Here is a 16,591-nt window from a genome sequence, read left to right on the forward strand (position 1 = left end):
TGCCAGGAACACGGCCTTCATCTCTACTAGGTCTAGAGAAGGTACTTTCCTGGTTCTGACCACCGGCCTGAGGTCCTGTGGTTCAGAACGTGGGCCCCCCTTTCTTTGATGCGTCCGAAAATAGCATCAAGTCTGGGGGGAGGACGAGAAAGTCCACTCCCTTTCGTAGATTCTCGTCTGCTACCCACCACTGGAGGTCCGTCTGTTCCGGTTGTCCCATAGGGATCAAGGTGTCCAGGGAGTCGTGTCCCTGACTCCACTGCGACCTGAGTCACCACTGGAGAGAACTCATCTTGAGGCGACTGTTGGGAACCAGACAGGCCAGGGAGGAGAAATGGTCGAGGAGACGTAACCACGTTTGGGTTGGAAGTTCTTCTCGGGTGAGGAAAGGTCTCGCGACCTTCCTCAGCCTTGCTATCCTGTCGTCTGAAGGGAAGGCTTTGTGGAGATTGGTGTCTATGACCATGCCTAGGTATACCAGACTCTGAGAGGGCTGCTGAGAGGACTTCTCGAGGACCACCATGATCCTTAGAACTTGGCAAAGTCCGAGAAACTTGTCCCGATGGCGAAGAAGGGTTGCCTTCGAGTCTGCTAGGATCAGCCAGTCGCCCAGGAAACGGAGGGGACGGATGCCGATCCTGTAAGCCCATGAAGAGATCAGAGTGGACACCTCGGCGAACACTTGAGGTGCTGTGGAGAGACCGAAGCACCGCACCTTGAACTGGTAGATCTTGTCTTCCAGGCAAAAACCAAAGTACTTCCTTGAAGACGGGTGGACCGGGATTTGGAAGTACGCGTCCTTCAGGTCCAGTGTACACATGAAGTCTTGTGGTCTCACTGCAAGACTGACCGTGTCTGCCGTCTCCATACTGAACGGAGACTGTTTGACAAACCCGTTCAGCGTCGAGAGGTTGATGACCGGTCTCCAGCCTCCAGACGCCTCCTCACAGGGAGGAGTCGATTGTAGAAGCCTGGGGACCCGTCCACAATCTCTTGGAGAGAGTCCTTCTACATGGTCTGGACTTCTGCCCGGAGGGCCTGTCCCTTTCCCGATCCCTACTCAGGGAGGAGGGAGGGGCTCGTTACCGACACTGGATCTATTGAAAGAGGCAAGCTCAGAGAGCTGGCCCTCGGCCTTGTCTCTGGCGCTCTTCATCCCCTGAGACCAGGGCAAAGCTGCACTGGCCCTAGGGAATTTCTGGATGCCATAGATTCGGTCCAGGACTGTATCCTTCCCTTCACAAGGAGGAATCTCTGGGTCTGGGATCCCCTTGAGGTTCCTCATGAGGGTCAGGACTTACCAGAACGCATGTTCTGACTCCTGGAGCTCTCCTCCTGACGGACTGGCAGTGAGGTCTCCCGTCCCCAGATGCTCTTCCTGGGGAGACTCGCAGACATTCTCCAAAGGTCCATCCGGTTCCTGTCGGGTCCTTGCGGAAGACTTGGGAACAGTCTTCGAGTCCTTCGGTTCCCTCCTAGGAGGGATACAGGACTCCAGCAATGAAGGATGTAAGGCTTTCGCCAACTCCGTACGAGAAGACTTCTCAGGAAGAGGCGGGGTTTCCCCCATTGGTGTGATGGGGGAGAGGACCGGATCTTCCGACTCTCCTGGGGATGGGTAATGCTCATCCGAAGGGGAGGGGGGGAGTCTGAGGAGGGATAAGAGCCTTACGTATGGGCTCGCGAAGAGACAGGATAGTCCTTGGAGGAGATACCACGTCAGGGATTCCTCTCTTCCTCTTCAGGGGGGAAGGACGTTGCCACTGAATTGTGGCCCCAGTCAGAAAGCACAGGCTACATCGCCTGCGAAAGAGCTCTGACAACAGTGTCAACACAAGGCTGCTGACAGACAGTCGCGCCGTCAGATACTCCCTCTGGAGGGAAGAGGATCGTTCGATCCCTTGGAGGAGTTGACACATGAAGGTTCGCCTGTAGAGAATCTGCAATGAAGGGAGAAGAGTCCTTAGACCTGTCCGGAAACCTCCCCTCCTCCGGCGAGGGCGCTGTTCTGCACTTGCGGGTAGGGGATCGCGATGATGGCCTGTTCAACAGAATCCCTGATGTAACTCGGGCGTGATCGCGTTGGCGATCGGTGCGCCGATCACGCTGATGATTGCGGGAAAATCCCTGTCCTGGGTAGCGTGTGAATGAACCGTGCGTAACAGGATATTCGCGCACGTGTACTCGCGTGAACGTGGGCGTATCGGCGATCGCGCGCGGGAAACCATCGATGCCCGCGCGAACGATCCTCGGTGCTTCCGCGCGTATGAAGATTGTCGGCGCTAGCGCGAAAGAAGATCGTCGGTGATTGCAAGCGGGGAACCATCGGTGACCGCGCGCGGATGATCTTCGTCTAAGTAAGACGATCGTTGGAGCTTGAGCGCATAAGAAGATCGTGGGCGATTGCGTGGGGGAAACCATCCCGCACGCGGACGATCTTTGGAGCTTACGCGCAACAGAAAATCGTCAGCGCTTGCGCGCATCTGAAGATCGTTGGCGATTGCACACGGGAAACCATCAGTGCCCGCGCGCGCACGATTTTCGGCTATGAAAGACGATCGTCGGCGCTTGCGCGCATAAGAAGATCATCGGTGATCGCGCGCATGCAACATGATCTTCGGCGCTTACACGTGTGTGAAGATCGTCGGCGCTCGAAATATAATAGAAGCGCGGACAATCTTCAATGATTGCGCGCGGTTTCCCGGGCGCGGATGATCGTCGATGATCGCGCGCGGGAAACCATTTCACGCGCGGGCGATCGTCAGCGCTTATGCGTATGAAGATTGTCGTCGCTTGCACGCCTAGTGCGTCTCAGAAGATCATCGGCGCGCGCGCGTAACTGCGCGAGTGCGCGAGTGCGCTTGATGTCAATCGTTGCCTGCATGCGGACGATCTTCGACGATTGTGCGCGGAAAACCCAGCGCGGGTGATCCTCGATGATCACGCGCGGGAAACCATCCCACACGCGGACGATCTTCGGCGCTTACGCGCGTATGAAGATCGTCGGCGCTTGCGTGCCTAGTGCGCATCAGAAGATCGTCGGCGCGAGTGCGCGCGTGCGCTAGGTTGAAGGATCGGCTAACTCGTAGATCAGGAACTGGGATGAGTCTCTAAAAGGGAGGGCATCCCCTGAAGAGGACCAAGGCAAGTCTGCGTCAGAGAGCCGACGATCAACTGGAAGTACTGCTTGACACTCCGAGGAGTCGTCTCTAGGAGGGACCTCTCCCGCGAACAGGAGAGGTGCCCATTGTAGAAGAGACTTGGAGACACTGCAGGCTCAACCGCTGGTGAGCACCTGTGTGCTAATGTGCAGGGAACGTTGGATAGCAGCCTCTGGAACAGGATGTCTCTGGAAGGCAGTCTCAGGAACAGCAGTAGAGCGCTAGCGCGCAAGCGAACGTTGGCGCGCAAGGGATACCTGGTGCTTAAGGGACTTACTCACGATGTGAGAAAGCCTCTTCTGCCCCGAAGGGATCGGAGCCCGTTGGATAACGGGGAGCGTGGGCGCTCAAAGCGCGTCAGCAGCCAGGAACGGATACGGCAGGTCAGCAGGTCCACTAAGGCCACGAGAAACCAAAGGTCTAACGTAGCCTGTGTTGCGAGACCCCGAAGGGTTGAGTTTCGAGACCCCGAAGGGTTGAGTTTCGAGACCCCAAAGGGTCAGCGCAACGAGAAACCGAAGTTTCCCTGTCACTACTCAACGAAGTGTAGAAGTGACTAAAGTTACGAGAGCCCAAGGGATCTATGTAACTAATGTTACGAGACCCCGAAGGGTCAGTGTAACGAGAAACCGAAGTTTCCATGTCACTAAACACCGAATTGTTAGTGACTGAACAGCAAGCTGTTCCAACAGGAACAAACCTCCGAAGAGGAGTCTCTATGAGTGGCCTCTCTCGCGAACGAGAGAGGTGAACACTTCGTAGAAGAGACTGGTGATGGTGACCCTAAGGACCGTAGGATCAGCTGATGTAAACAGGAACAATCCTCCGGAGAGGAGTCCTTAGAGCAGCCTCCCTCGCGAACGAGAGAGGTCAAAAGACTGATCCTGCAGCTGCTCAGCCCCTTGAGCATAGCTACAGAAGCGACCGCTCAGCCCCGAGAGCATAGTCGCTTGAAGTACCCTGGTCCAACCTTGCAACCGCTCAGCCCCTTGAGCATAGTTACAAGGGCGGTCGCTCAGCCCCAAGAGCATAACCACCTAAGGACCAGGAAAAGGGTAAGGAGGGAAGTTAACTAACTACCCTTGGAGGCGAACCTCCTTATCGTTCTAGGATGCACTGAAGAGCTGACAGTCGTCACGAGAGAACTTCTAAGAGAAGGGATAACGCCTATGACGATGCCCTAGAGAGACGGCAGCGACAGCAGACTCCCCAGGCATAAACAGGACAGCTCAGCTTCGTTGGTACACTCCAGTCCAGCGAAGAAACAGCATAGTAAACTGGAAAAATAAAAAAAATAAATAATCATTCAACAGAAATTCCCCCGGGTGGAACTCCGAAAAGTAACCCCGAGGGAAAGGGAAACATAAGAACGAAGTTAGGTATACGCCCTCTTCCCCCACAGACACTCACGGGGAAGGGGGAGGGTGGAGAACTAAACAAAAACAGAATTATAATAACTATAATTACGTAACTGATTTTGAATGTCCCAAGAATCACAGACCCTCGAAGAGAAGTGTTCCCAGAGCTGAAAAGTTAAAAATACAATTAGATTTCATAAAAAATTAATTGAGACAAATTAAACGGAATAGCAACTCGGCCCGAGAAGCTATCGTAGAGTCATAGTACATAGTAAGAGGTGAACGACCTCGAGAGAGGGGCCGCTCTCCATGAAGGCAATCGTGGTGGCCTAGGAGTGAGCGGCCGGGACCATGAAGGAAATCGTGGTGGCCTAGTTCTAAGCCAGCGTTTCACTCTCGTAGTCGTACTCTACACACACAGCACAAACACAGAAAAGGAAACTTACTATATTCTATACCAGAATATATATAAACATCAGTAATGTTTAAATATATAAGTATAAGTATAAGAAAAAGTAAGTAAAAGACAAAACATCAATGGCCGTCAAGCGAGGATGGGAGCAGAGACATCTGCTCGCCATCCGAGCCAAAAGTAAAGTGGAGCACTCACTGTGTGTGTGAGTGGGGAGGGGTAGCAAGCTACCCCTCCCTACCCCCCCGCTAACTAACAGAGGGGTAGTAAACCCTCGTTAAAATTCTAATGGCTCGTCATTTCAGCTACGCTGAAGTAATTACCCCATGTAAATAGCGTGGTTTGTATTTCAGTTACGGAACAATTAAACATTAACAAAATTTCCCCAGGGAGGAACTCCGAAGAGTAACCCAGAGGGAATAGCAAAAAATAAGAATTAAAAATTAAGTATGCACCCTCCTCCCCCACTGACATTCACGGGAGAAGGGGGAGGGCGGAGCAATTGTAATAAAAACAGAATTATAATTATCTAAATCATCTAAGAATGTTCACTAATAGTAAGAACCACTGACCCCCAAAGGGAAGTGTTCCCCACAGAGAAGCTGAAAAGTTAAAAAAACAATTAGATTCCATTAAAAATAATTGAGACAAATAAGTGGAATAGCAACGGGAAGGAGCAGCCGTAATAGTACGTAGTAATAGTAAGGGGTGAACGACCTCAAGTAGAGAGAGACCGTAGTCAATCTAAACTCCCACATTCCCTTCGCTGAGAATCAAAGTTCCTCGTAGGAAAAGAGGAACAGCGAAGATAATAGATGAATGAAGAGAGTCCAGCGATGACGATTCCCAATGGGGGCCGAGTTAACGGAAAAGCCGAAGGAAAGACCTATGGACCAAGAGGGAGAGGCCGTACCCTATGACGTGAAACCGTGGTGGCCTTGCACTACGCAAGTGTCGTTGTCGTACATCACACACACAGCACAAACACTGAAAAGAAAACTTACTACCTTTCTATACACAAATATATACATAAACATAAAGAATGTTTATATATATATATATTACAAGTATAAGAAAAAGTAAGAAAAGCAAAAACAAAAGCATTAATGGCTGTCAAAGAGGCAAGGGTGAAAGGGTTACGGAACAAATGAAAATATATGTGGAAACTGGACTAGATATGTGATCTCCAAGATGACCTATGAAGAAACTGCGTCAAATGAGCACATCCTAATTCTGCTCCATCACTCCTCCTCATCTTTTCTGGATAGGCTTAGACACAACAACAACAACAGTCCATTGTCTCAATACTGGATGAGCTATCTTGATATGGTAGTTGTGTTTCTGGTTCTCGTCCTAGCTTCCAGGGAAGGAACTTGGCAGTTACACTTGGCATGCATTCGGGAATGCATGGCAGTTACACCTTCCAGCAGAAATGTCTCTCTGCTACCAGAAAGACATCCCCCCTGCATTCAACAAGCATTTGAAGAGGGCCATTTTTCAGTTCACACAGGTATACAGAATAATACCTTTGGTTGGATACGAAAAGGTCAACAAAGACACCAAAATCCCAGGAGGAGGAACTTTAGTCGCTTTAGTTTGAACACTGGTGCTGTGACACAATACTACTATCTCACAGCAGAATAAACTTCGGAGGTACTCCCTTTTTGGCTTGATGAACAGGTGTTCAGGAATACACGTGCTTCAGATCAACTGAAAGCAAGAGTCCTTCCTCTCTGATGACATACTACCCGGGACATGACCATGATATAAACCGAGTTTCAAAACAAATTCGTTCAGCAGCAGAGAGGCCGATGACTGGTCTTCAGACCCAGTAGACTTCTCCACTGGGAAAGGTCGACTAAAAACCTGTAAAAGCGTCCCGAAAGACTTATTGAGCATTCTTCTCCTCCATGGCTTGCACCCTTGCTGCCGAGGACAGGGCTCCAGCAATTTTGGAGGATGGTTACGGAATACCATCGGAGTGGAGTGAGGGGAGGACAATGTACTACAAGGAACAGGAGATATCTGTACTGAAGGACTTCCATTGCATTGCTCCATATCGCTGCCACTTTTCCCAATGGCATGGCAAGCAGCTGAAGGAGGTGACTGCCAATTTCAGCAACCATTTCTTACCTCTCCTGAACTGCCAGGTTAGGTACAAAGAAGGTGGAGCACTGTTGGCAGCTGGAGGTCCTGATGGGGCTTTGGAGGCAGCAGGATTTTCTTCAAAGGATCTCATCGTAACTGTCTCTGAATGGTCTGGTCCAGTGAATGTAACTGCTCAGTGGATAAAGGAGACACGGCTTGCCTTTATGTCACTCTGATGTAAGGAAGAAGTAGCCTCTAGACCCGAGGAGTGCCTCAAGGTTAGGGACTCCTCTGGCCCAATTGGCACACTGATTCGCATCAAACTGACCCAACTCGCTGTACTTCGACAACATCTCGAGAAGCGGCGAAGTAGTAATTGCACCGAACCAAAATGGTCAATACAGGAGGCTGTCTGCAGGATAGCCATTGAAGGTTTCTATACCAGCAGCAAGCTCAAGTGTTGAGAAGACTGTGACCTCAGTCTTGAGTCTCCCTACCAGGAAAACTGCAAGGTCAACGGAAAGAAGAGACAGGCTTGCTCCCTCGGGTAAACAGAATCTCAGCAGTGAATTGTCATGCCGAGATCTGAGAATCCACTCAGTCTAAATTCTGACCACTGCAACTTTAAGCGAGGTCTTGGTCCTTGAGAGCCACAAAAGGCCGATCAATAACTATCGCTATCACTTTCACAAGTGACGCAGTAACCGCTTCAAGGTCATTGCACTCAACGAGTGACAAATTAACACCGAGCCTCAGAACTCTCCGCCTCCAAAGTCACTGGACTGGAGTCGGTCGCCATTGGGGTTTTGAAAACCCTAGACAAGTAAAGGAGGGTTCTGGAGGTTGAAGGTGGTTCGATCAGCCTCCTCTTCAGAAGCATCCCCATAGACTGTCGTTAAACCTCTGCAGAGCAGGAAAGTGATTGCTACATTGGTGCACCTGCACTTGATGGCAAAGAACCTCGCCAACAAGCGGGGTGGGGAATCCTGGGTGCTCGTGAGAGCTTTGAGATCAGTCCTAACCAATTACCTGTGGCCCTCAATGGCCGACCGAACATGTGGACTAGCCAAGCCGGGGATGGATGGGCGACAGCCAATTTTGCTCCCGACGTGGGAACGTGTGACAGTGTCGCTGGTGGCAAGAAGATCGCACAGAGAAGACCCAGGATGGTAATCCCGATCCCTATCAAGTGAAGGAATGTCTCTCGTACCTCGTAAAAGAGAGGCGATCCACTACTGATTAGTCCCACCCATCGACCCCCAACCCAAGTCTACAGTATTTCTCTCCTTTTGGAATAAATGCCTCTTCAGTGAATGAGACCACAGTGTACCTCGATCGTTCACAGGAAGAAATGGGTGAGTTGCAGTGGTGCCCTTCACTCCTGACAGACGGAGCACGCACTGGGTTTGATATGAGGCTGAGCACCAATAGCGAAGGAGTAAGCCTCTGTATTGCGTACCAAGCTGTAATCAGTCTGCGCTGGGTCTCGGTACAATGCAGTCTCTATCAAGCGTCTCGTTCTACGTGACTCCTGTCGAACGATGTTTCTGGACTTCTTTGAAGAAAGAAAATATTAAAAGAGGCCAAATTTGAGAGGCCGCAGGATTACGTACAGCTTGCAGACAAAGTGTTTACTGTGCATGAACTTCAAATTCATATCACAATACTATTCGATAGTTGTATTTACTCCTAAATTCGCTTTCTCTCAAATTCAAATCACCCTTTCTACTATGCAAATATGTCTACATTAAAATCCTTATTATTATTAGCTAATCTACAACCCTAGTTGGAATAGCAAAGGCTTTAAGCTCTAGAAGAGCTCCAACAGGGAAAATAGCCCATTGAGGAAAGGAAATAAGGAAATTGATAGAATTGTGTGCATGAGTGTATCCTCAAGCAAAAGAACTCTGACCCAAAATAGTGGTAAAGAAGCTAGAGAACAATGGTTTGATTTAGGAGTGTCCTACTCCTAGAAGAGTCTCTTCTACACTTACCAAGTGAAAAGTAGGCACTGAACAATGACATCCTTGTAAATGATCTTGTGTTATGTAAATTGCTATTCTGAATTGAATTCTGTTATATGTACTTTTTTATATAGTATGTGCACTGTATTTTGAAAGATCTTTTTCTTATTCAGGTCCATTTCTCATGTTTTTTTTTTCTTTTTTTGTTGTTTTCTGAGTTTACGTACTTCTTAAATCACTGGGTCTTTTTCCTTTTTTCCTATTACAAATGCCTTAGCAAAAATCAAAAGCCTACAATATCCCACAGTCATCTCATCACTTAACCTTGTCTACTTATTTGACTATTAGATAACAATAGCTTGAAGGAACAAGTTCAGGACGTAAACAAACCCTGCAAAGCCTCGGCCAAGTCCACGTAGATGTCAATCTGGCAGGAGCTCCGGATTCCCCTGCCACCGGCGACCTCTTCTGGCATCTTGGAGGTGAAGTGCATGTGGTTGCGGGTCATGCGACGGAGGCCTTCCTTTCGGATGCTCTCCCAGTACTTGCGGTACGTCCCGTGGATCACCGGCGTGCCGTCGTCCGACGTGATCTCCTCTAGCTCTAGGTCCTCAACCTGGAAAAAGATCATGAAGTTAAAATGTACTACTACTACTACTACTACTACTACTACTACTACTACTACAAAAGAGAGAGAGAGAGAGAGAGAGAGAGAGAGAGAGAGAGAGAGAGAGAGAGAGAGAGAGAGAGAGAGAGATATATATATGCACAATTTCCAATACTCAGTACAGAACTAGGAATATAGCATCAAATGACCTTCCTGCAATACAGTACCAATATCTTTGCTTCTGACAAAAATCAAGGTCAGAAAAGAGAGAGGAAACAGACAGAACGTCAGATATGTGAAGTAAACTCTAGCGAGGAAACAGATACGTTCAACGCGCGTGTCAGAACACGTGTCTCAAACCTTACGCCAGTAGACATTGACGCTACTGCAATCAGGAATGACGCTTAAGGTATACAATTCAGATAACAGTAATAGATTCTTAGTTCTCAAGTCTGACCCTCAACTAAATCAATAATGCTTTGGCCACATCACCAATGATCTATCTATTTACTAAGGCACTTCCCCCAATTTTGGGATGTAGCCAGCATCAAACAAAGGAATAAAAGGGGACTTTCCTCTCTCCTCTCCTCCCAGCCTGATAAGGGACTCAACCGAGTTCAGCTGGCACTGCTAGGGTGCCACAGCCCACCCTTACACGTTACCCACCACAGATAAAGTTTCATAAAGCTGAATCCCCTACTGCTGCTACCTCTGCGGACACCAAGGCGACCGGAGGAAGCAGCAGGGCCTACCGGAACTGTGCCACAATAGCTCACCATTCATTCCTACTTCTACTACGCTCTCTTGCCTCTCTCACATCTATCCTCCTATCACCCAGAGCTTCCTTCACACCATCCATCCACCCAAACCTTGGCCTACCTCTTGTACTTCTCCCATTAACTAGTGCATTCATCACCTTAAGCAGACAGTCATGGCAATGATATTTCTAACTAATTGGTGTATTCCCGTAACAAGTTGCAATGTTTCTTTTTTCAATATCTGCAATAATAATAATGATTCAAAACGTATATACCTGAAGGCTATGGCCCTGGTTAGCTCTGATGTATAGCTCAGCCTCACGCTCTTCTAGCTTGAACCGCTGTTTGGGGCAATTCGCCACTATCTCCCTCACCTTTTCTACTGTCACCTGAAAGTAAAATACGATTTAAGTAACGAGTTCGCCAAAATTACATCGACAAGTACTCTGATAATAATCAGTAGAACTTCAAAAGTTCAAACTTGCAGCAAATGTTTTTATGTTGAACAAGCTGACATCAGTCTTTTTATAGTCTATATGTTAATTATCTGTTTTAATGTTAATATTTTTTAAATATTTTATTTCAATTTTTCAATACTTCTTGTATCATTTATTTATTTCCTTTCCTCACTCGGCTATTTTTCCCTGTTGGAGCTCTAGAGCTTATAGCATCTTTCTTTTCCAACTAGGGTTGTGCCTTGGCTAATAATAATAATAATAATAATAATAATAATAATAATAATATGCAAACAGACTTGGATTATTCAAGGCTGCTGTAACCACATTTCTGTCATTTCAACTCAAGTGATTATTATCGTCATCGTTAATATTACTAGCTAATGTATAATCCTAGTTGGAAAAGATGACACATTCAGAGATAATTTGTATTTTTCCTAACTATACAAACCTTAGCTATTTACATGGGGTAATTACTTCGGCGTAGCTGAAATGACGAGCCATAATAATTTTAACGAGGGTTTACTACCCCTCCGCTAGTTAGCGGGGGGTAGGGAGGGGTAGCTTGCTACCCCTCCCCCCTCACACACAGTGCGTGCTCCACTTTACTTAGAGGCAGGACTTATCTTGGGGGACAGGGCTGGCGGGCAAATATGTGTAAATAGCTAAGGTTTGCATAGTTAGGAAAAATACAAATTATCTACGAATTTGTCATTTGTTCCGTAACTGAAATACAAACCACGCTTTTTACATGAGGTAACTTAACCCTTAGAAAGGGTGGTAAGTCCCTGCCATACTGGCTTTGGCTTGCCCGGGGATTCCATATTCGAGCGTTTAAGTACTCGGACAATAGGGAATCCCTGCTCCTCGCTAGCGGTTGTGAAACTGCCGCGGCCTACGTAAGGTGTGTGCGAAGGAGAAAAGTGACTCGTCCTAGGAAGTTGACCTGGAGTTCCTCAGAAGGAAATCTAGGCTAGGACTCTCCCAATACCACCTCGTCAGGGTATGGGGACATGACAGTATTACACTTAATACTAGGAACACAAGGAAGCATGGTCTACCTGCAGTGGTTTGAGGTCAGCTGTGCAGAGAACCCAGGATGCTGCTTTCTCCAAGGGAGGAGAGGATGAAGAAAAGAATAAGGGCCAGACAGATCTTTTCATTCACGCAGACCAACACCGGGTAACAATGCCCTCAACCTTCTGCTACTTGTCCATTAAGGAGCCTGAGGTTTAGACCAGCTGTTGTGCAGCCACCACAGGGCCGATAGAAAACGTATCGAGCCTCCTGTGGGTCACGTCTTGCAGGTAGTGGGCTGTGAAGGTGGTCTGACGCTTCCACACCCCCGCTTGCAGGACCTGTGTCACTGAATGATACTTCATGAAGGGCAGGGACGTAGCTACGCCCTTGACATCATGTGCTCTAGGGCGATGTGACAGGAGAAGGGTCAGGATTCAAGGACAGGTGTATTACCTTGCGAATCCAGGCTGAGATGGTATTCCTGGTGACCCTTCTCTTCATTTTCCCAGTGTCCACGAACCAGGCTTGAACCTGGGGACGAACTGCAGCTCTTCTCTTAAGACACAACCTCAGACTCCCTACAGGCAAGGTAGGAGATGGTCTGGGTCATCTGTTACAGGACGGAGACTCGAAACCTGGAAAGAGTCGAACCGCGGGTCCGGCACTCCCGGGTTCTGAGTCTTGGCAACAAAACTCAGGGACGAACCTGAACGTTACCTCCCCCTATCCCCTTGAATGGGCGATGTCGTATGAGAGACCATGTGACTCGCTTGGCCGAGGCTAAGGCTAGCAGGAACACTGTCTACCCGGTAAGGTGGTGATCTGGAACCTTAGGTAGTGGTTCGTAGGGAGGTCTCTTTAGAGACTTGAGGACTCGAACCACGTTCCAAGGAGGAGGTCTCACTTCCGACTGAGGGCAGGAGAGAACATGGCTTCGTATGAGGAGAGAGAGTTCCAGCAAGGAAGAAATGTCTATCCTTTGAGCCTGAAGGCAAGACTTAAGGCTGAGAGATAGCCTTTCACTGCCGAAACTGAAAGGCACATTTCATCCCGCAAATACACGAGGAGCTCCGCTATTGCTGGAAGTGGCATCGTGTGGAGGGATACCCTTTCCACGACACCGACCACAGTAAACTCGCCCCTTCGCCTGGTAGACTACTGCTGAAGACTTGCGCAGGTGTCCAGACATCCTGTTCGCAACTTGTTGCGAAAATCCTCTCTCTGAGGAGATGCTGGATGGTCTTCCGGCGTGAAATCGAAGCGAAGCTACGGCTTTGTGGAGGATGTTGGCATTTAGGTTGTGTGAGTAACCCGTGACGTGGAGGGAGTTCCCTCAGAGGCTCTGTAAGGAGTTACAGAAGGTCTGGTGAGCCATTCTGCGAGATGCCCTAGCGGAGCTATGGAGATCATTGAGAGACTGACCGATACTCTGGTCTTGTAGAGTACTCTCCTCATCAGCCAGAACGGGGGAAGGCGTACACATCGATGTTGTCCCACCGTTGTTGGAAGGCATCTTACCAGAGGGCCTTGGGGTCCGGGACCGGGGAGCAGTACAGCGGGAGCTTGTAGTTCAGCGCTGTAGCGAACCGGTCCACAGTTGGGGAACCCCACAGAGTCAGGACTTTGTAGGCTACTTGAGGATCCAAAGATCACTCGGTATCTTGTATCTGTGTCGCACTGCTCAGACTGTCGGCGAGCACATTCCTTTGCCCGGAATGAAGCGAGCTGCTAGGGTGATCGAGAGGAACTCGGGCCATCTCAGTATCTCTACTGCAAGATGGGATGGCTGTTCTGAAAAAGTACCTGCCTGTCTGAGCATATAAGCCATCACTGTGGTGTTGTCGCTCCTCCCAACCACAGAGTAGTCGGCCAGGCTTGGTGGAGCTACTGAAGTGCCAGGAACACGGCCTTCATCTCTAGTAGGTCTAGAGAAGGTACTTTCCTGGTTCTGACCACAGGCCTGAGGTCCTGTGGTTCAGAACGTGGGCCCCCCTTTCTTTGATGCGTCCGAAAACAGCATCAAGTCCGGGGGGAGGGAGAGAAGGTCCACTCCCTTTCGTAGATTCTCGTCTGCTACCCACCACTAGAGGTCCGTCTGTTCCGGTTGCCCCATAGGGATCAAGGTGTCCGGGGAGTCATGTCTCTGACTCCACCGCGACCTGAGTCGCCACTAGAGAGAACTCATCCTGAGGCGACTGTAGGGAATCAGACGGGCCAGGGAGGAAAAAATGGTCGAGGAGACGTAACCACGTTTGGGTTGAAAGTTCTTCTCGTGTGAAGAAAGGTCTCACAACCTTCCTCAGCCTTGCTATCCTGTCGTCTGAAGGGAAGGCTTTGTGGAGATTGGTGTCTATGACCATGCCTAGGTATACCAGACTCTGAGAGGGCGCGGAGAGGACTTCTCGAGGACTACCATGATCCTTAGAACTTGGCAAAGTCTGAGAAACTTGTCCCGATGGCGAAGAAGGGTTGCCTTCGAGTCTGCTAGGATCAGCCAGTCGCCCAGGAAACAGAGGAGACGGATGCCGATCCTGTGGGCCCATGATGAAATCAGAGTGAGCACCTTGGTGAACACTTGAGGTGCTGTGGAGAGACCGAAGCACCGCACCTTGAACTGGTATATCTTGTCTTCCAGGCAAAAACCAAAGTACTTCCTTGAAGACGGGTGGACCGGGATTTGGAAGTACGCGTCCTTCAGGTCCAGTGTACACATGAAGTCTTGTGGTTTCACTGCAAGACTGACCGTGTCTGCCGTCTCCATACTGAACGGAGACTGTTTGACAAACCCGTTCAGCGTCGAGAGGTCGATGACCGGTCTCCAGCCTCCAGACGCCTTCTCACAGGGAGGAGTCGATTGTAGAAGCCTGGGGCCCGTTCGCAACCTCCTGGAGGGAGCGCTTCTTCAACATGGTCTGGACTTCTGCTCAGAGGGCCTGTCCCTTTACCGATCCCTACCCAGGGAGGAGGGAGGGGCTCGTTACCGACACTGGATCTATTGAAGGAGGCAAGCTCAGAGAGCTGGCCCTCGGCCTTGTCTCTGGCGCTCTTCATTCCCTGAGACCAGGGCAAAGCTGCACTGGCCCTAGGGAGTTCCTGGGTGGCGTAGATTCGGTCCAGGACCGTATCCTTCCCTTCACGAGGAGGAATCTCTGGGTCTGGGATCCCCTTGAGGTTCCTCTTGAGGGTCAGGACTTACCAGAACGCATGTTCTGACTCCTGGAGCTCTCCTCCTGACGGACTGGCAGTGAGGTCTCCCGTCCCCAGAGGCTCTTCCTGAGGAGACTCGCAGACATTCTCCAAGGGACCATCTGGTTCCTGTCGGGTCCTTGCGGAAGACTTGGGCCTTTGGTTCCCTCCTAGGAGGGATACAGGACTCCAGCAATGAAGGATGTAAGGCTTTCGCCACCTCCATACGAGAAGACTTCTCAGGAAGAGGCGGAGTTTCCCCCATTGGTGTGATGGGGGAGAGGACCGGATCTTCCGACTCTCCTGGGGATGGGTAATGCTCATCCGCAGGGGAGGTGGAGGGAGTCTGAGGAGGGATAGGAGCCTTACCTATGGGCTCGCGAAGAGACAGTATAGTCCTTGGAGGAGATACCATGTCAAGGATTCCTCTCTGCCTCTTCAGGGGGGGAGGACGTTGCCACTGAATTGCGGCCCCAGTCAGAAAAAACAGGCTTCATCGCCTGCGAAAGAACTCTGAAAACGATGTCAACCCAGGGCTGCTGACTAACAGTCGCGCCGTCAGATACTCCCTCTGGAGGGAAGAGAATCGTTCGATCCCTTGGAGGAGCTGACACATGAGGGTTCGCCTGTAGAGAATCTGCAATGAAGGAAGAAGAGTCCTTAGATCTGTCCGGAAACCTCCCCTCCTCCGGCGAGCGTGCTGTTCTGCACTTGTGGGGAGGGGAACGCGATGATGGCCTGTTCAACAGAATCCCTGATGTAACTCGGGCGTGATCGCGTTGGCGATCGGTGCGCCGATCAGGCTGGTGATCGCGCGAAAAGCCCTGTATTGGGTAGCGCGTGAATGAACCGTAGGTAGCAGGATATTCGCGCTCGCGCGCACGCGTCCTCGCGTGAGCGTATCGGCGATCGCGCGAGGGAAACCATCGGTGCCCGCGCGGACGATCCTCGGTGCTTCCGCGCGTATGAAGATTGTCAGCGCTAGTGCGAAAGAAGATCGTCAGTGATTGCGAGCAGGGAACCATCGGTGCCCGCGCGCGGACGATCTGCGGCTAAGTAAGACGATCGTCGGAGCTTGAGCGCATGAGAAGATCGTGGGCGATTGCGTGGGAGAAACCATCCTGCACGCGAACGATCTTTGGAGCTTACGCGCGACAGAAAATCGTCGGCGCTTGCGCGCGACTGAAGATCGTTGGCGATTGCACGTGGGAAACCATCGGTGCCCCCGCGTGGACGATTTTCGGCTATGAAAGACGATCGAGACGATTTTCGGCGCTTACGCGTGTGTGAAGATCGTCGGCGCTCGAAATAAAATAGAAGCACAGACAATCTTCGATGATCGTGCGCGGTTTCCCGGGCGCGGATGATCGTCGATGATCGCGCGCGGGAAACCATTCCGCGCGCGGGCGATCTTCAGCGCTTAAGCGTATGAAGATCGTCGTCGCTTGCGCGCCTAGTGCATCTCAGAAGATCGTCGGTGTGAGTGCGCGCCCGTCACTGCGCGCGTGCGCTTGATGTCAATCGTTGCCCGCACGCGGACAATCTTCGACGATCGCGCGCGGAAAACCCCGCGCGGGTGATC

The 16,591-nt window shown here is 50.3% G+C and overlaps 1 protein-coding gene across 1 annotated transcript in view; it reads right to left on the reverse strand.

Annotated features, from left to right (window-relative positions):
* Nucleotides 1–8,301: 8,301 nt before the first annotated feature.
* Nucleotides 8,302–16,591, reverse strand: part of LOC137633743 (uncharacterized) — a 28,890-nt gene continuing 20,600 nt past the window's right edge. The window contains exons 5-6 of the mRNA XM_068365989.1: nt 10,624–10,737; nt 8,302–9,599 (exon numbers count right to left, since the gene is read on the reverse strand). Of these exons, the coding sequence (XP_068222090.1) occupies nt 9,357–9,599; nt 10,624–10,737 (357 nt within the window). The 3' untranslated portion in view covers nt 8,302–9,356. The remainder of the gene's footprint in view (nt 9,600–10,623; nt 10,738–16,591) is intronic.

Source organism: Palaemon carinicauda, chromosome 43, assembly GCF_036898095.1.
Source record: "Palaemon carinicauda isolate YSFRI2023 chromosome 43, ASM3689809v2, whole genome shotgun sequence".
Classification (NCBI taxonomy): Eukaryota; Metazoa; Arthropoda; class Malacostraca; order Decapoda; family Palaemonidae; genus Palaemon; species Palaemon carinicauda.